Source organism: Argentina anserina, chromosome 6, assembly GCF_933775445.1.
Source record: "Argentina anserina chromosome 6, drPotAnse1.1, whole genome shotgun sequence".
Lineage (NCBI taxonomy): Eukaryota > Viridiplantae > Streptophyta > Magnoliopsida > Rosales > Rosaceae > Argentina > Argentina anserina.
Window position 1 is genome coordinate 31,482,951 of NC_065877.1, and position 19,873 is coordinate 31,502,823.

General features: G+C 36.0%; 2 protein-coding genes across 3 annotated transcripts; both read right to left on the reverse strand.

Annotated features, from left to right (window-relative positions):
- Nucleotides 1-6,443: 6,443 nt before the first annotated feature.
- Nucleotides 6,444-11,399, reverse strand: LOC126799268 (uncharacterized). Of its 2 annotated transcripts, none has more exons than XM_050526434.1 (14): nucleotides 11,212-11,399; nucleotides 10,490-11,130; nucleotides 10,232-10,395; nucleotides 10,086-10,146; nucleotides 9,796-9,861; nucleotides 9,596-9,681; nucleotides 8,990-9,053; nucleotides 8,453-8,665; nucleotides 8,200-8,265; nucleotides 7,822-7,901; nucleotides 7,615-7,741; nucleotides 7,353-7,418; nucleotides 7,083-7,134; nucleotides 6,444-6,751 (listed from the first exon to the last, which is right to left on the reverse strand). In XM_050526434.1, exons 1-11 carry the CDS (start codon nucleotides 11,351-11,353, stop codon nucleotides 7,627-7,629), a joined length of 1,698 nt encoding a protein of 565 aa, XP_050382391.1. In that variant the 5' UTR covers nucleotides 11,354-11,399; the 3' UTR covers nucleotides 6,444-6,751; nucleotides 7,083-7,134; nucleotides 7,353-7,418; nucleotides 7,615-7,626. The 2 variants fall into 2 exon arrangements, with proteins under 2 accessions (XP_050382391.1, XP_050382390.1); XM_050526433.1 differs by having other exon boundaries at nucleotides 7,083-7,143.
- Nucleotides 11,400-11,709: 310 nt separating this feature from the next.
- Nucleotides 11,710-19,810, reverse strand: LOC126798833 (DNA mismatch repair protein MSH4). Its single transcript, XM_050525895.1, has 24 exons — nucleotides 19,719-19,810; nucleotides 18,706-18,909; nucleotides 18,560-18,595; nucleotides 18,349-18,461; nucleotides 18,040-18,085; nucleotides 17,730-17,776; nucleotides 17,407-17,514; nucleotides 17,234-17,309; nucleotides 16,880-16,952; nucleotides 16,647-16,792; nucleotides 16,482-16,567; nucleotides 15,561-15,700; nucleotides 15,298-15,437; nucleotides 15,139-15,189; nucleotides 14,278-14,341; nucleotides 13,996-14,139; nucleotides 13,845-13,912; nucleotides 13,641-13,699; nucleotides 13,355-13,511; nucleotides 13,214-13,266; nucleotides 13,040-13,138; nucleotides 12,483-12,597; nucleotides 12,259-12,381; nucleotides 11,710-12,073 (listed from the first exon to the last, which is right to left on the reverse strand). The coding sequence occupies exons 1-24, from the start codon at nucleotides 19,782-19,784 to the stop codon at nucleotides 11,909-11,911; spliced, it is 2,379 nt and encodes a 792-aa protein (XP_050381852.1). The 5' UTR covers nucleotides 19,785-19,810; the 3' UTR covers nucleotides 11,710-11,908.
- Nucleotides 19,811-19,873: the final 63 nt, after the last annotated feature.

The following is a 19,873-nucleotide window of genomic DNA, read 5'->3' on the forward strand; positions in this document are numbered from 1 at the left end:
GGAAACGTACCAATTAAGAAAGTCCTACTTGAACTAAAACTTTAATTTCGTAACTTTCCTAATTGAACTTTCATATTCTATAAACTTACTTGATCAAGCAAGTTCCCTGTTGAGAAATGTAAACTTTCCTAATCTAAATGAGCTTATCTATTTCATATGTGTCTTTTTAAGACAACAATTGTCTAGATTAGAACAAGTTTATCTTAATGTATTATATTGTCTTTATTCTTTCATTTTCTTATTTTCAATATCGACTTTGGCCGGACCTCTTCATGCAGGACACTAGATCCCTTCTTCTTTCCCGTCCGACAACGATACCACGAAGGTGTGCCACCGGACAGGGCACAATACTCACGTTTGTGGCACTCTTAGGCAGGACTTTTTCCCTTTCTCTAATTAACAAACTCCATAAATCTTAAGCAAGCAAAAGGAAGAAGATCGATGAAGAATGACAAATTTGTAGCCAGCAATCATGAAATTAAATTGCATAGCAAATATTCAAAACCACTTGTTACGCCAATTATTATTATTTTTTAAAAAGAGTTACGCCAATTATTAGTAGCATGTAGATTGAATCATTTATCTATAACAAGACATAACGTAACAATAAATTAGTAATACTTAAGCCGAACTGTAACTTTGTAATTGTATGAATTAATGCTGCTTATGTTTAGGTCGTTTGATTGTGGCTTCTTAATTAACAATTTTTTTTTTCGGATTGAATCATGAAAAATTTATAGATCAGAGCACGTCATATAAGCATCTTAAACAACGGTACTCAATTTTCAATTGCTATAGTAATAATAATGCCAATTACAGGTACCTTTGTTTCCTCATTTTACCAGGCCATTTACCACAAAACTTATAAAACTCATGCTAGCTAACTTCATTTCCCAGCCTAATTAACGATATCTGATACATCACTTTTCATTTGTATTCAATCATCCCTTATCCGTCGAGGTACTCCGATCCTATGGATTGACATGTTCGATCATTGAATCAAAGCTTCTCTCTCTCTCTCTCTCTCTCTCTCCAGGTCACGTTTAAATTTGCCTTTGTTCTACTTTTCCTTGCATTCTCACAAGTAGAAACAAACACAAAAACGAAATCGAAGCATGAAAAAGAAAAAGGAAAACCTTCTCCTTTCTGACCACAGAATCGAGCTCGGAAGCTCGCATCTTCTTTGTCACCTTGACTTGTAAATTGGCCTCGACTGCACACATCAATTCCATATATTTCCATTCCTACTTTCTTGGATCCTTCTGATATTGAATAAATCCTCTCAAGAATGGTAGCTAGCTCTTGCATCTTTAATTACTCTTCTACCCTCTTCTCCTAATTTATTGTTGGAAACTAAACACAATGTGTGGCTCTAATAGAGTCAACTAGTTTGGGCATCAATCCTACCAGAATCACCTTATTTCATACGAAAAGGTACCCTGTTGCTGCACAAGAAAATTGACAGGTAATTAGGCTAGACAATAATTAGGTAATATCATGTATTTTCTATTGTCATATCCATCTCTAATTGACATGTATTGTCTAATATTTACTATTTAGTTTATTAATGAACTAAATAAATTAACCTCTAGGCTAGCTGCATCATAAATTAACTAATTAGTGATGCAGGGCACGTCAGGCATGCATGCATGCAATAGACCAATAGCGAGAGTTTCCTAGGGACAAAACGTGGGCGGCTTCGATGCTTTCGATCACTTATTAGTAATACCATGTATTTTCTATAATAGTATTCCCCCTAATTTAGATCAAATTGTTCATCCGCTGCTTATAATTAATTAGATATCGTGGATAATTATCAACTCGTGTTGGATATATATGATCAATGGTTTGATAGAGAAGGACCACAAATGATGTATATGTTGTATCAGTCCCGATCGAGTAACTCAGATTCAACGTACCGTCTTCTGGAACAAGAAGAGGTTGAATGTGCAGGAATATTCGGGTTTATATACATAATATGTAGTTGTCTAAATTTGTTAGGGGTCTATATGAACTTGTCTATCAGATAAACCAATGCGAGTGCTACAGGTAATTCTATTTTCTAGAAACCAACAAAGATATAAAGATGAACTTGGTCCATGCTGTGGGGAACTACTGCTAAAATGCGAATGCCGCAAACTTCATAGTCATGCCTTAAATGAAAAGCCAGAGAATTAAAGAATACATCTTTTACTGGGTATACTTTGTTTCTTTTTCTGGGTTATACTGTACAAACGGCTAACCATCGATCTTTTAAGCAAAAGGTTGAGTCAGTTCCCATATATAAAATTGATTCCATTTTGGCTCTTGAATTCTGCAGCACTTCCTAATCCTATAATAATCAAATAAAAGCTGAGCTTCAGAGCCTGGAGCCTTCAATAATTCGATCACTGAAGTTCGTACTAAGGATAGGAGACATGATACTTTCACTGTGCTTTGAGCTACCTGGGTTTATTTTTTATTCATGTCTGAGTCGTTAATTGGGCAGTTGGCTCTGAAACCGGGGCTTCTAAATTAAAGTAACTCAACTGGACAATGCTTTTAAGCTAATAAATCAAGTTTGTTGGTTTGTTTTATCACAATCTGATGTGTACGGGGTAGTGGAAGACACTTTGATGAGTTGATCGATCTCTGTAAGTAAAGATCCTTTAATTATGTCTCCCCTCACAATCCAATTCACCATAATAACAATATAATTAAATCTAATTATTTTTCATAAAGCAAAGTATATATACACTAATAATTAAACTCTGCATGAGAAGCTTAGCAAAGCCTCTACATATGGTCGGTAAATGCTGAGGCAAACTCAGTGGATAGAGCTATATAGCTAGTCAGTTTTTGTAAGTTTGATGGAGTCAAAAACCCATTCCGACATAGCACTTTGGGAAAAAGGCATTAAGCATTGCACATGCCATGCATCATATAATTGGTATGATACTTTGTGGCTTGTGAATATAATTGAAGAAGCTAGCAAGCAAGAACAAGATGGTTCCTACCACCCACGTAACCACGTTGGTGGTGAGGTATTAGTGCATGTTCTATCTGTCTAATCGTAACAAAACTACAAACAAGTTCTTGATAAGAATTAACGTTGTGATCCCAACTTCAGATTCTGAGATACTGGAATTTTCTACTTGGTAGAAAAATGTAGGAACTAGCTAGATTGACAAGTGATGATATGGAACCAAAAACGTGTGGGCATATGGATACAAACAATGTTGTCCTTGCTTATAGCTTGGGTTGCAATCATCCTTTCTGTCCTGTCCCCCATATTATTTGTGTGCATGCACCAGTACTCCGATCGATCTTGGAGATGATAAATGTTTTCACCATTTCATCGTTGTAGAGGCTGGGATGAGAAAGATATATATGACGGAGACTTGAGTAGCTAGAGTACTATAGAAGTCTAAGGATATATAGGGTTTTGACCGTGATGGGTTTATATATATGAATTGTGTGTTGAACTGCTGATCGATCTAATCAAGCCAATGAGTTCAATAAAGAAGAAGATCGAAGAAGGTGAACGGTGAAAGGTGCAAGAGATCGAGCAGTAAAACACGGGTCGAATTCATAATTTGGTTAACATGGTTTTGGGACTTCGATCTATGCCTTCAGTTTCCTATAAACTTTGTTTAATAATTAAGTTAATTTGTGGTAAGGCTTCATGGAACTTAGATTAATTATTATACCTCATTTGTGTGATTTTTGAATCATATCTCACATGTCATGACTCTTTCTACACTCTAATTTAACATCAATCAATATTATGCATGCTTACTTTTATACAGCTACGTATGAAACACTTATTTAAAGCTCTACTATACACTTGAGCAATGTTAGCTCTGGAAACAATAGATAACTGTCCAAAATTGAAATCTCCAGAATGAAAATGGAACGTACCATTCAATCACAATGAATTGCTCCTAGCTATATATTAAAAATGTTAAAATTCATTGCCAGCTGAGTTTTACCCTAAGTAGAATGAAAAATGACCTTCATTAGCACCTTCTAAACATTAAATTTTTATTTCAGAATGTAATATTCAGAACGAAAAAGGAACTACGAGCAATTCAGAATGTCGAACTCCATTGGCAGCTGAGTTTTATCACGAGACATACTAGCTAAACGTTGCAAACTTGCAATTGAAACCTATTAAATTGACCTATTAATATATTATTATTGAAATAGAATTTGTTTACACGTAATAATATACATATTTTTATTGGAAAATATTTTAGCGCCACAATATGGCGTCAAATCTAGCGCCACAATATGACGTCAAATCTAGCGCCATAATTCTGTGTGGCATGCCACAATACTATTACACATCAGTAATTAAAATATTACAAAATTCAATCTTTAAATAAAAAAACCATCATATCCTTGTAAATACTTTAATTTTTATCCTTTATTTATTAAAGATGATTTCAGCAATAATTAAGAGATAATTAATTATCAAAACAAAAGAATCTTACTAAAATAATTTCATCTAATTGACTTAATCAATTATCTTTGAATTTGTGTATCCTCTTAATTAAGAATCTTACAAACAAAAAAACACATATTTCTGTCACTAAATATGTCAAAAAAAAATCAAATTTAATTCATGACTTTTCAGTTTCTAAATTTTATTTACATTTATGAATTATATTAATGGCTATAATTAATGACTACAATGATCATATATTTTCTATCGAATTATTAATTAGATTATAAAAATATGAAAAAATTTCTAACAAAATTATTTAGGATACACATATCTATATTTTTATCGGATGAATTTAATTTGAAAATATTTTTTGGACGCGCACATACACACACGTATATATATATTTCAAGCATACTTTCGTAAATATTAAAATTTTAATTATATTTTAAAAGCATTATCATGATGAAAAAAATGATAAAAAAAATCATAAAAATATAATTTTATAATGATTTAGAGCCGTTGAATTAATAAGGATGTGATTGTCTTTTCATTTAAAATAATATTTAAGAATTATTTTAAATACTGACGTGACAATATGACAATACATGTCACATAAAATTATGACGTTAAATCTGACGCCATATTGTGGCTTCCTAGCAGTGCTATTTTTCTTCCCACGTGTAATATATGATTGTCAGTGATCGACATGCATGATTGGCCCATGGCTACGCAATTAGTAAGTTTACAAGGAAACGTTCAACTTCAACCGTACCTACTTATGTGATCATTTGGAATAAGAAACTGGGTTCAAATGTATGACTACGACCAAATTAAAAACTCGATATCGAAGGTCAAGAGATGCCAAACTCACATTCATTTTCCCTAGTTGGAAAGTCTTGATGAATTTAGATAGAGTACGTGGTTTCATTTGTCACATGGCTAATTGAATTTTATAGAAATGAAATACATTTCCAAACCAATCTTTATTGAAATTTTTGACTAGATGTTGTAAGTTAAAATTGTTTTGAGAAGGCTCTCGAGACTAACTCTGAATCTTTGTTATAAGGGGCTCGACGTAAATGTTTCTCATTGTATTCAGCAACCAAAACTTTAGGACAGTTACATATTCTGAAATGATAAATAAATAGTCGTAATGTGGTCATGGAGATTAGGCTATGAACTGAATATTCATGAATCATGACATAGGCTATAATATGGGCCTGTATAAATCAATAATAAGAAGATATTAGTCACCATGCACATGAAGTTAAATCTTAACCACCTACATAAATCGATAATGATTTGAGAAATACCCGTCAGCAATGAACAAGAAGATGAAGATGGGCCAACTGACAGAGACTGGAAAACTGAGTTGAGAGGCTCCAAACTTCCCAAGCCTTCAAGAGTTCAAGACATACGGGATAGATATCTGTCTAACCATTAAGAAGGCAGTGGTGATGTTTCACCATTGACCCCATAATTCACAAATGGAAGTTTTTGGAGGCTTTAGAAATTTCATTCTACTTGTTTCAATCTCCTGTTGTGATCTTTCATTAGGTAAAATGACTTCTCAAAGTAAATCCTTGACTCCAGGTCATGATATGTACTATGGGGACAAAAGAAGATTCAACATTCAAGAAGGGGGACCTAACAGTTGCACAGCCAAAACAAGACTTGGACGAGTCGGAACAAACATGGATTCCCAATCCGGGCCAACTTGTTGAATTGACCTCCGATCTGTGAGCCGGAATTTTCAAGATTTATCAGCAATCACTGGTATAATATCACGTAAATCCTTGACTCCAGGTCATGATATGTACTATGGGGACAAAAGAAGATTCAACATTCAAGAAGGGGGACCTAACAGTTGCACAGCCAAAACAAGACTTGGACGAGTCGGAACAAACATGGATTCCCAATCCGGGCCAACTTGTTGAATTGACCTCCGATCTGTGAGCCGGAATTTTCAAGATTTATCAGCAATCACTGGTATAATATCACGTTTCAGAGATGGCAAATTCTAGGAACGATGTAGATAGACGACAGAAGTAATTCTAAATTGTACGTTGGATATCTGTTAATACAAAAATTGCAGAAAGTGAATGTAATACAACAGTACAATTGAGTAACATCACTCTCTACGATCCCCTTTATCTATACTTTGCTTTGAACTTAAGTTGGAAAATTAGTAGAAGAAAAAATGTTTCCCATCAATTCACAAGGATACTCGGTTCAAGCTTTTCTCCAAATATAAAATATAGTTTTAGTAGTCTTCAAATCAGATGTTAACAAAAGGGTTGCTCCATAGACCATAGTCATATCCTACAGATGGAGAAACATTAGATTATGATTCTGATGGAACAGTATGATGTAATTCTTAAAAGGAGAGGGAACTAAAGCAAAGAACACGGTAATTTGCTAACAAAGAACTAAAAACTCAGTTATATACATTCCAAAGAAATGTTTTGATCAACTCTTTTCCAACTAAACACAGCGGATTTAAAGACTCTTCCCTGGTTGAAGTAAAAGTTGTAGTGTCGTTTTAAAGTTGTCAATGTGCAGCTGATGTTCAAACTAGAGAAGTTGAGCCACTACATAAATCAGCATGAGACTAATGAAATAACTATGCAGAAGCAAGGAAGGAAATTCTTACTGGACAGAATTTGCCGAAATCAGCTTCTGAAGACTTTACCCATCTTTGCACGCTGTTAAAGCTATGAAAGAAGAGTGTCAATATGTTGTCACAAAATAAATCTGTAAAATGAATATTCAAGGGGTCATACAATGAAATAAGCTAGGCTCAAGTTGATCAAAGTAAATGAATCACGGTGCATGCCCACAGTGTAAGTATGTTGCTTACAGAGAGAACATGAAACAATATGGACCGCAAAACATTAAAATCCTAGCACCAAAAATCACTTACCTATTTAAATAAACCTGAAGCGAGGGCCTCACTCCTCGAACGAAAGATGAATTGGTCAAGAAACACCTGGTAATAACATGAAGCTTTTTAGGTTCGTAGGTGAACAAGGCTAAAATAAACTCTGACAATGCAGTGGAGCAAAACTACAAAAATCTTTAAACCGGCCATTGACTTCTAAGTTCCAATAGTTTCCAGGTTATCACCTTGATTACTAATACAACAAATTAAAAAATTCCAATGAACAACCACGTAGACAGATTACCTCTCTCATTCTCTACTTATAGCCTATTTGTAGCATCAAATGACGATAGCTACGACCACGTATAATACGCTGCCACAAATACTGGAACGATTCCCGGAAACCCATTTTTAATCTCTCTTGGACAAGCCTGTAATCAGAAAGCAACAACATAATTAGCTAGAATCTTCAAGATTATTTTTAGTTCCTTCAGTGCATGAGATAGCTTACCATCTTACAAGACACCGTTGAATGGCTCTAGATATGGGGCGAATAATGGATGGATCCCGTTGAGCATAGAGCAAACCAACCTAAATGATCAGAAGAAAGAAAGTGAGCTTAATATGACAATACATCACTGTTTACCGATCCAACTTCAGAGGGGAAAAAAAAAGAAAAAAAAAAACAGATGTACTTTATCCCTTTTGGAATTTAGATTCAATTCAAAAACTTTGCAGTCACTTTCAGCAATCCAAAAGTTCATGTAAGATGCAGAGCATATATAATTGCCGGGATGGTGGGACCAACGAAATTTGCAATAAAATTGTTCAGCAATAAATGTGGAAGATAAAATAATTCAGGAAAGTAGATACATATGTATAAATGTACCTCCACCAATGCAACAACACACGGATCGTCAAAGATCTCCAGGCTACAATCAGCTAAATAATTAACCTGCAACAATATATGTAAGTATTAGAATATCACCACCTGAGGATTGAAGACTGGAACTTAACTACTTACAACAAAGGTTTTTTTTTTAACTGAATATCCTAATCAGTGACATGTTCAGTTATTGTACCAATTGCATAACGTAATTCTACCAATAGAGAAACACAGCACAAATTCATAGACTACGTACTCCAAATTCTGTATTGACGAAAGACTGAACAAAATCCATCAGCTGGACCTTTGCCCAATCAGTGCACAAGGTGGGTTCACCAGTTGGTGGGGGATGTCTCCAAGGTGCACCAAAGCGCAGTTTATCTTTTGAAATCTTTCCCATGTGTGCATCAACAGCAAACTTTTGCAGAAATCCCAATGCTCTCTCCATGGCAGGATTGACTACAGTAATCTGAACGAATAAACTTTTAGAGAAGTAAGACGGCATAAATAATCAGAAAATATAGAGTGATCAACTTCAGCACTAAAAATTACAACATGAATAGGATAGGAGTCATAGGACCAGAACAAAACAAGACCAAAGTATTGACAGTTAAAGTTAGCTGATAAGTCTATATCCATCTAAAAAACAAAGACAATGATTGAAGTGACCATATATCTCAATCATGTGAAGATGCATTAACAAATTATAAAAAAAAAAAATAAGGTTCAATTAATGGAAGGTAAATCAGCAAGGTGAATACTTCATGCCCCACTGCTTTCTATAGAAACTTACTTGCAAATATGCTAAATAAGAATCCACAATGTCCTCAAATGTGCCATCTTTGTTATCCACCAACCTTGATATGAAAAAAAAGAGTCATAAGTTTAAAACTATGAAAAAGAATTATAACCATGCCGCAAAAACTTATACAAATTGAGAATTGTTGGCACTCTGCATTGAAATATACACATTCGATTTTAATTATGTATCTATTACCAAAAAATTATATTAACTGACTTGGCAATGACTTATATATGCAATTCAGAGATGAAAAAGGAAACCTCATAGGAGTTTTAAGTTGGGAGTGCCGGGAGGTAAGCATAATTTGGTGCATATTCAATGTGTATGAAAGAGACAAATGATTTCACTCTACCTCAACAGTGAAAGAAATGTCCACAGATCATATGTTCCATTATGTATTATGATATATTGGGTAGAGCTATATACACCAGGTAACCCCATATATTCATTTATGTAGAAATTAACAAACTCTTACAAAAACTAGTGTTTCCAACCAAACCATGTTTATTTTGAGACAAAAAAAAACAGCGGCCTCTAATTCCTGTCGCCGACATCAATATCACAGGAAATGGTAACACACCGAAATATGGCACTTACTTCTGATAGTAATTGCCTTGCTTGAGTGCATATAGCTCAAATAGGTGGCGCGGGTTTGGGCCGAGCACCTCAGCAATTATCAACCACTGCAATATGGTAATAATAATGCCAAAAGTCACTAACAATGACAGTATTTCAGGAAACTAAAGAAAAAAAAGAAGAGTATGATAAAATGGCTGAAGTAAAAGAATCTCTACTACCTCTGAATGACTGAAGTAATCGGTAACCATATGTAGCTTGGCTTCTTGGGGATTCCAGCCAAAGATCTGTAAAACAAACAAAGATAAAAATGCTTGATATGCACCAGCCTCAGAAACAATCATAGACAATACATGGCCTGTAATACTACACGATAAATTTTATGTATGTCAGGCACAGCAAGATCATGCTACTCTAAGAATAACAGTGCTATGTTCTATTTAGTGATTAAGTACAAGAATTTGTGGTTACACACGGAGATATTGAAGTGATGTAGTCTCAGTTTAAGTACCTCACGAGAGATGAATATATCTGGAAATCCAAAATCCATGTAAGCTCGGTACGAATAGTAACTGCAGTATTGACAGCAAGAATTAGAATTTGTACCCTGTCATGCATAGATAAATGAATGATGTGATGTTACACTTTCCTACTTACCTGTCCGATGTCACAAGTAAAAGAGGCAAGCACTTCTCATTTGCACCCAAGGCAATTATTCTCCATATCAGGCTGTCATGGTACATTGATCCACCGACTGATGTACTCTCATCTAACAGAACAGCATTCTTCAGAACTTCAATATTGTTTATCACCAGCTTAGGCTGCTCAAAGATAATTCAAAACATGAGTCAATTAACATTATTTACATATCATCTCGTAACAGGATATCAAGAGTGTGAACTTAACTTATACTACCTGAAAATGATCGATTTCGGCGGCCTGTGACAGCAACTCCAGCAACAAACAAGGCCAATCAGTACACGAATTCGCCAAAGACCTCGAAAAGCCCCCTGTCCGATTCAAATGCGCAATGGCGTTAGCCCTCCGGCTATGCTGCACCCCAATCACCTCCTTGGCCAACTTCAAAGCCACAAGAGCCTCCCTATAATAGGAAGCCTCCTCCATGGACAAAGTCCTCTTCTTCTTATCACTCAACCCCAACACCCCATCAATCTCCCCAGCATCACACCTGGCACTCAACGCGAAAACAGCCCGGTCCCACAGAACAGACCCGGAAGCCTTGTCGGAAACCGCATTCTTCTTATTACTAGTGCCCTGGATGACTCGACGGAGAGAGGTGTGGAGACCGTGCCACTTGGAGAGGGTGGAGAAGACTTGCTGCGAGGTAATGGCGCCGAGCTGGACGCCCCTGTGGGCCAGGGACTCGAGGCAGGTTTCGAGCTTGGCTGCGCAATCGGGGAGAGGCGGGGGTGGGCAGTTGGACCAAGAAGCCCAAGGGAATGACTGATTGAACTGCGGGTGGTGGTCTTTGATGGACTCGGCGAAGTCGACGTAGCCGGTGAGGTGGGGGCCTTGGTTCCACTCGCCCAGCAGACCTGTAGAGCAAAGCGAGACAAGTGTTAGAGATGGATTGAGATTGGAAAGGAGAAAGGGGGGGGGGGAGCGTGAGGGTTTACGGTCGAGGATGAGAGTGGTTTTGCCGACGCCGCGGGGGCCGTGGAGGACGAGAGGCTGAGGGACGCGGTGGTGGTGGGCGTGGTTGTTGAGGACTGTTTCCAACAGTGGCCTGGGGATGATCCGCCATGGTTTGTTCACCATTTCTTTTCTTTAGATTTGGAGAGAGCTCTCCTCACTGTCTTTTCACTCTTTTGTGGTCAGAGAGGAAGAAAGGGTATTAGGAGGGTTTTAGTTGGGACTCATAAAACTACATCGGCAATTTGTACAAGACTAATGTTTTGTTATATGAGTTGGGATTTTACAGTTTTGCATTTATGCTTGGATCTGAACTTGATGTAAATCCATCCTTCAGACTTCGATTCATGTCTAGGTGGTGGATACCAAGTCTGAAGGACTCGACAGCTGATTCGGCGAAAACAATCAACAAGCTTCCTTATATCATCATGATGTTAGAATATTTGTACAAATCACAGGAACTGAAATGCGCAGTTTGAAGGTATCAATTGCCGACAGTAATGCATTACATTTCAGTTTTCTTCATATATATTCGTAATTAAGCATAGAGTAACCAAAAAACAACATAATCAGTCACAACTACGAGGTGATCAACTCACGGCTCTCTGGGTTCTTGTCAGCCTAGCAGTTAGGTATTTACCAAGTAATGTTGGGGGCATATAAGGTTGTCTAGGACACATGTTACAGCCTTCCATGGATGTAGTTCTCTTTCAGGTTATGCAGTGCTTCTCTGATCGAATCATCGTCCTGGCTGGAATATTTCAAACATATGAGACGCTGCGCAACATGGTAAGCCATTTGGATAGGTTGATATTGCAGGCAGTTTACTTCCATCCTCTTCACTTCCTAAACATGGAAGTTGTAAGTTCGTCAATTTAGCAGTTCATCAGGAAAGGATTCCGATTGCATACATGAAGGCCAGAAAGATTTATTATACAGTTACCAAATTTGATGAGAAGGCTGTCTTAAGGAAGAGATGTAACCAGTAATTACTAGAAATCTAAAATGTCTGGTTGCTGAGAAGAACTCACCTTTTCTGTGATCCTGGATGTGATGTTTCTCGCTGTCTCAGTCACCAAGCTTGGTAATCCTGCCACTTCTGCTAATAGAAGCCCATAATGGGGAACATGTCTCAGTCCTTCCTTGAGTTGGAACTACAAAAAGTACATATGACCGTCTCAGAGAAAGAAAGAAAAAGGTGCCTGGAACTAAGATTTTATAGATAGAATCTTTGAATCAACCTCACAAATTCTACCTTGAAATCTAGACGGTTATTCTTAATGTCAACATCAAAGTGAAGTATTTTCACGTTTGGATAGACAGTCACTAATTCAGATAGGTTCTCCATATGAGTAGCGAATATAGTATACCTGACAAAGATTTGTAACATGGTAATCAAGTTAGCTTAGGATTGGTACCACATATTTCACATGAAGGCAGAATCGGAAATGTAAACTAAGCATTCAAATGGATCAGTAGTAAAGCAGGATTGCAAAATAACGCACAACACAAGTTCCTACAACTCGAAACTAGATAGAACTTTATGATAATGCATCTAACATCTATACAGTCTTTATGGGAAAAAGTAATTAAGGATTCTTAATTTGCTCATACATATTTAGCATTTCCTCCAAAGAAAAAAACATATTTAACAGGATTTAAGACTGTTTGGATGTTTCAGATAGTAAAAACAGTACAGATATATGAACCACTTGTTTAAAAGCACATCCTCCAGATTTCGGAACTTCATCAAATCTACTCTTAGGTAGTCTACTGGAATCTGGGTAAATTGTAAATTGGCAAAGAGCTTACGCTTTCATTGACAATAAATGTTCGCAGCAGCTCCATGCAATTGCAAATCCATCAGAGGAAGATGTAGCCCTCCCAAGTTCATCCATAACAACCAGACTCCTGTATCCAAGGTGAAAAAAAATATTACTGGATACATCTCTATATTTAAAAGGTTAAACAAATTTCATGTACTACCTTTGGGAAACATTTTGCATGATGAAAGCTGTTTCTTTCATTTCTGTCATGAACTGTTTCAGATGATAACTATAATTTATAAAATATTTCATGTCAAATAGCAATGAGCTATATATTGTATCAGAGCTTAAGAAAATTTACCGTGCTAGAGTTGGATTCAAGACTGTCCACTGTACCCATTCTTGTAAATATCCGATCAACAACCCTCAGAGTTGCAAAGTGAGCAGGAACATAACAACCGATCTGAGCAAGAATAACTATCAGACATACTTGTTGAAGATAAGTGCTCTTTCCACTCCTGACATAAACAGTCAGCAGTTAAACTCAAGAAAAATGATACCTTGACTGTATATGAAGGAATTTTTACAATGCATTACACAACATTTCCATGTATTATATAATCCATTCTAAACAAAGCATTTCTTACATGTTTGGGCCCACAATCAGCACCATGTTTGATGCCTCCGATAGAAAGATGTTGTTGGGCTGAAAGAAAAAGGGAAATATATACACTCAAATGTTCTATAAAGCTTCAACTTCATGTTGAGAGAGTACAACCTAGTTACACACATGTTGACATAGTAATATGTAATCCTGTATAATCATCACTAGAAAATAAATCATTACGTACAACAAAATCATTGTGTATGCTCTCAAGGATAGGGTGTCTTCCAGCTTCAATTGCCAATGGCCCATCATCTATAATTGGACATGACATATATCAACCATTTTATTTATTTATATTCAAGATGATCAATGCCTGCTAATAAAAATCAACTCGCCTGTAAACTCTGGTCTAGTATAATGATCAGCAGGCTTACTGGAAACAGTATGTGCAAATGAGTTAACAATCATGTCTAGAAGGCACAAGGCCTCTGCAAGTAGTGTCAGTGCTGAAACGTCCTCTCGTATGGCATCTACTAATTCTGCATATAATATAGCCACATCAGTGATCTAAGTTTACATCAGAACTGCAACTGTTGAAACAAAATTGACATAATTTACATCAGAACCGCAAGCTTATGTACAGAAAATGTAAAATGCTTATCATAAAGTTAGCAAACCTTCCAGGCAAACTTCAGTCCGTAAGTAGCATTCAGCAGCCGCAGACTTATTTCTAACATTTAGCTGCACGTTTAATGAAATGGAGCAAGATAAATGAAAACTGAACAGAATATCAGTATGATGATATGAAAAGCTATTGTTACTTTGATAATAACACATACACATAATAATCATTTACAACAAAGCTTAAACTGAACCATCTCAAAAAAGAAGAATAATAAGCCTCAAGGAAAATTCAGTGCTACCAAAAAGAGACACTTTCATTTTACTGTACTTCATGATCAAGGGCATAATTTCATTTACACGTAATAACCACAATTATATAATTGACTTACATACATTTATTTAGAAGCAAATATATTTCACCTTGCAAATTTTAATGCACAAATGTTGTATTTATAAGACAATGATAACCACCAATAGCGTAAAGGGGAACCTATATGTATCATTGTTGTTTAAAGTTGGTCTCCTATGATATTATGGATCATCCCCGACATTAGCTATGTACTTAAGGAAATGTATACCCCAGGTTACACTCCTAAAAGGATGGTTGTAGCTGAGGATGATCTCTGCAAAACTGCTTCGCCTAAATCTAGTCCAAGGTTTATGATGGGAAGTCAGTTTACTTCTCAGTTGAAGTTCTTACAAAGTTGATCAAATGTATGACCATGTTCACCCTGTTCCAAAATTGATATGCAAATTACAATATAAATTCACTCATGTAATTGAGATCATGTCATTCCATCAGTCCAAGGACATTAAGTAATGCAAATAGAATCTTGAAATCATACATTTACACTAAAAATGATGAACCAATTTTAATCATAAAATAAATCATCACATTGGAGGTCAGTACTCACAGAAGCAAGTTCCAAAGTTGAGCAATGTAAATTGTTCCCATGTTTCAACACCTACGTAAATATCATTATAAAATCAGAAATGACTTGAAAGAGATGTTACTGATTTTTTTCCTTTTGTTGTAAGATGTTTACTACAACTAGAGCCAGTTGGTTCTGTACCTGAATGAACTGGCTAGGTAGCTTCCCCTGAATGCTCTTCTGTGGAATACTGAAGTAAAACCCTTGCCTATTGTTAAATGTGAGTTTCAGATTTGGGAACTTGAAATCTTCACGGTACTTGTTAGCGAGATTATGTATAGCTGTCAATTTGCATGGAACGCCATATTACTTTTATCTCAAATTTGTCAATATAGAAGGGAAAAAGAGCATGTTAAAATGGAAGGACACCATCATATTAAACTACCTATGCAGTGGAGACAAACCTTCACTAGTATCACAAAATGATCTCCGTGCAATATCTAAAAGTCCATCAATTCCAGCCTTTACAGCAAAACACTGCTGGGTGCGGGCTACAAAAGGTACCCTTGCATGAAGCACATCTTCATCGATCACCTCTCCAATCCTGAAGCAAATACAAGCTTCTCATGTGAATCAGCAATATCACCATAGTTTATTAAAAAATATTTTGAAAGTTTTAGTGTCTGATATTCAACACAGCTGGTAAGAAACTAAGAACATGAAGACTACTGTAATACAATGATACATAAACTATAACGGCAAACAGTGATGATTGCTTTAACATCATATGTATTTAACCTAGAAAAGGTAACTACCGTGGCTGGGGTCTGAACCTCATAGATTATAGTTTTGGATCAATTTCATCAACTGGGGTTAAGTGAATATCTCACTAAAGTTTTAATAAGTTCAAAATCGGTTGTAATTCACATCCTTATGTGCATGAATTACACACAGTGAATAAGTATATTGTCACATGAAACAATAGTCCGGTAAAAGATGCTTCATTTGTTCATACTCTATATGCAAGAGAAAAACGTTAAAACAAAGATAAACAGAAATATTGGAGAAAGGAGGCAATGTCTTTATCAGCAGCAGAAATAATTTATTCTTTTAGTAAGGGAAGAACAGTTGTACTTCTCTACTGTAAAAAAGGGGGAAAGCTAAATGCTTCTTCATTTAAATGAATTTATGTTTCTGTGGACAGAACAGCTAAGGTTGTTGCTCTGAGGTTATGCAAGAACATAGACAATTAGTTAACCAAAAAGAAAAATGTCAAGTCAACACGTAGGATAAGAAAACTCAACAAACTCAGAGTTCATTGCAAACTATAAATTAGTTATAAATGCAGATAGAACCGACTGGAACTGTTAATGTCGGCAACAAACCTCTTTCTAATAGCAGCATATTTTTCATTTTCACATACAGACTTGTACACATTAGCAAGAAGAGAACTGTTTGCATCTCTGAGAACCTGGGAATTCAACAACACAATTATACTTTAAAAGATGTGGCACAGTAACCTTAAATGAATAATAGGAAAGTAAATTTACCCTTGAGAGTAAAGGCAAAGCATCTAGAGCAGTTTTGAGGAGAATAATGCTTGATACCAACAGCTGGCTTTTTTTAGCATTATCGACACCCATGACTGTGTTTGAAATTTTCTTTGACTTGAAACAGAAGTGGCAAAGTACTCTATCTGCACAAAACCATCACAACTTCAGGTGTTTATATGATGACTAGATGAGTTATAATCAATTTTATTTTTGATAATCTTTTCTCATACCACTCTCTTTTGGGAATTTGCGCAGAACCTGAGAGAGTCCAAAGAATAGCTGTTCATTGCTCATGAGCTCATCCTATAGTAAAATAAAATAAAAAGTTATATAGTAGAAAATTGTGGTACCATGTCCTGGATATTCAGGGCCTTGTAAGTCCCAAAGTAGCTACAATATTCAATGTTTTAAACAATTACATAATTGGCAAAAAAGAAAAAAAAACTGATCTTATATAATTGAAAAGAGATGGTTTAAGGATTAACGTAGGAACAAATAGAAAGAAAAGATGCATCCTCAAAGTATCTAATATAATTCTACATGGCTCTAAAAGAGATATTTGAGATTAATTATGCAAAACTAACCAGGCAATCCAGACGAGCATTTATAGTTTCAATATCTTTTAAAGGCTGCAATAGATTGGCACGAAGAAGCCTAGACCTGAAGTCATAAATTGCAACACATTAGAAACTACATTCAAAACTATGAATATATATGATAAACTTAATAATAGATAAGAGAAATCAACCACACGTACCCTCCTGCTGTTTTTGTCGTCTTCAGCATGTGCAACAAGCTTCTCTTCTTATTGCTTGTACCCCAAAGGTTAAAGTGAAGTGGGTCAATGATTTCCAAATTTTGAACACTGTCGTCAAATTTCAACTGTAAAAGTTATAATCACATGGTTTAACAAATTAAAATTGAATTTTAGTCATTATGAATGTGAATCGAAATGTTTTGTCTTATAATGTATGCATGAGTAAGTAAAAAAATAATACAAATCCATTACTAAATCCTCATGTACTTGACACATGAAAGGAGCTTAGCATACTAGATAAATTAAAAGGAAAGAAAAAGTACCTAGTAGCATCAATATTCATATGGGCAAATGATCCATTAAAAGTCACCTGCAAAGGAAAGGAAAAATTATTGAAGTGCTCAATTCCTCAGGAAGACATAAGCAGGTTCAATTGCAGACACAGACTGACAGTACATTGTTCCAACAGAAAGCAAAAGGAAAAATATTATTGTTGTTCTCTGTGTCTGCCATTCTGCTAGATGCAGCTTATTTATATCTTTGTTTCAAGTGACCCGATATTAGTATTATACAACTACCTACATTTTTCTAAATGTTGAATTTCATGAAGAATGTGCATCATTTAACTTATACCGACAATGAATGGTTTGTCACGATGACTCCTTTCTCTGCTTCTATCCTGCACACCATGCCTCACATCATTACCATAGGAAAAAGGCAAGGACAACAGATGATATAACAGTTAAGAGTTTCATTAGAAATTCAATATAAGGGTGAACAGTGATATTAATAGACCAAAAGAATGACAGAATACCATCAAACACAATATAAAGGAAATCTCATGTTCTTTGAATCTTTTCTAAAGAAAACTCTTAAAACCAAATTTCCGTGTATGGTGGACATCCTACATCATAATATTAGAAAGCTCAATTGTGAATGTACCACTTAATTGTAGCTGCTGCAGAAGCCAAGCAGAGATAATATTGTTTGTAATAAGTATCCAATCCTAGAGCTGAAGGTTCCTTGGCTGCTAGATTTTTGATCAACACAGCACCCTGGAAACCCAAGAATGACATTATAAGCTATGAGGTTTAAGAGTTGGTGTGCCCATTTTTATGCAAACACTACATAACCAGCACAATACAACAATTACCGTAGTGTCGTCAAAGCAACCACGAGCCATTACAACCTGCAGATACCAGCACAAGAATTCAGTGGATGGAATAAGTGAATATCTTCTTACACCAAACATCCAAGAAATCTGGTATTTAAGGTATATCCATAAACAAGGAACATAACCTTCTTTACTGTAGCATAAAATCTATCTGCCAATTCAGAAACTCCAACCATCCCATCGGGTGCCAGTTTGTTGGGTGAAACTATTATCACCATAGGATCATAGAATTGCAACAAAGTTTTCGTATTCTGATAGGAACTACTAGTCTCAATATATTGAGATAGATGTAGAGCAGCCGACCTTAAATCAAAAGCTGCCACTCCAACCTGTCAGGATGTTTGGCATCAGTAAGGTGTTCCAAATTATTTGGTCCTACAAAACAACCTTACTAACATGTCAACCATAAACCAAAGTAAAAGATGATCACGTTGATTTGCTACTTGCTACCCATCATAAATGAAAACTTCATGTTTAACAATGGTGGTGATGGAAGTCCCTACATCAATTTAGAAACATACTCTCACATTTTTCCCTATCTTTTCAAAAACTATACCGAATCAGTTCTGCTATTCCCATTTGCCTGACAAGAGCTTGATTTGGCCAGCAAATCAAGCCGCACTAGTACATTAGACAAAATTGAAACAAACATAAGTCTCCGCTACACTCGATTAGTCAATTTAACACAACATCTCTCGTGTAATCAACCTGTATTCCCATGCATTATTTCGATTGCGCCGAAAACATTACGTTAATAGCTTAACATTTAGCACAAGCACAGCCTAGAAGTCTCCACTTCAGCTCAAATAAAAACAGCGATTGAAAATCAAAGACTCCAACCTCAACCTAACCCTAGAAACTACACAGAATTGAAAACCGAAACGCCTAAAACTAAAAGCGTGATCAATACAAAGCACACGCAACTCCGGCAATGCAATCACTCCAAAAAAGCTCGAAATCCAGAGCTTCCTAGCTTCGAATATCTAGAATGGAAAAGTAAACTCAGATTCTGGAGTAACTAAGCTCAGGAAAGCTTGATTTCTTATCAATTTTCTTTCATTTCTGTAATTTGGGGGGGGGGGAAGTAATTAAAAGAGTGAGGAAATTCGGAGGCGAAGATCGAAGAGAGTGCGGTTACCTCCTTGGCTCTGTTCTCGATGAGACCGATGACGAAGCTCGATCTCTCTCCTCCGTCGTCCTCCATTCGCCACTCTCTCTCTCTCTCTCTCTCTGTCTGCTTCAACCAGTTTTGTATTCCGCGCCAGGTTCAGTGCAGTGGACTCTTTTACTATT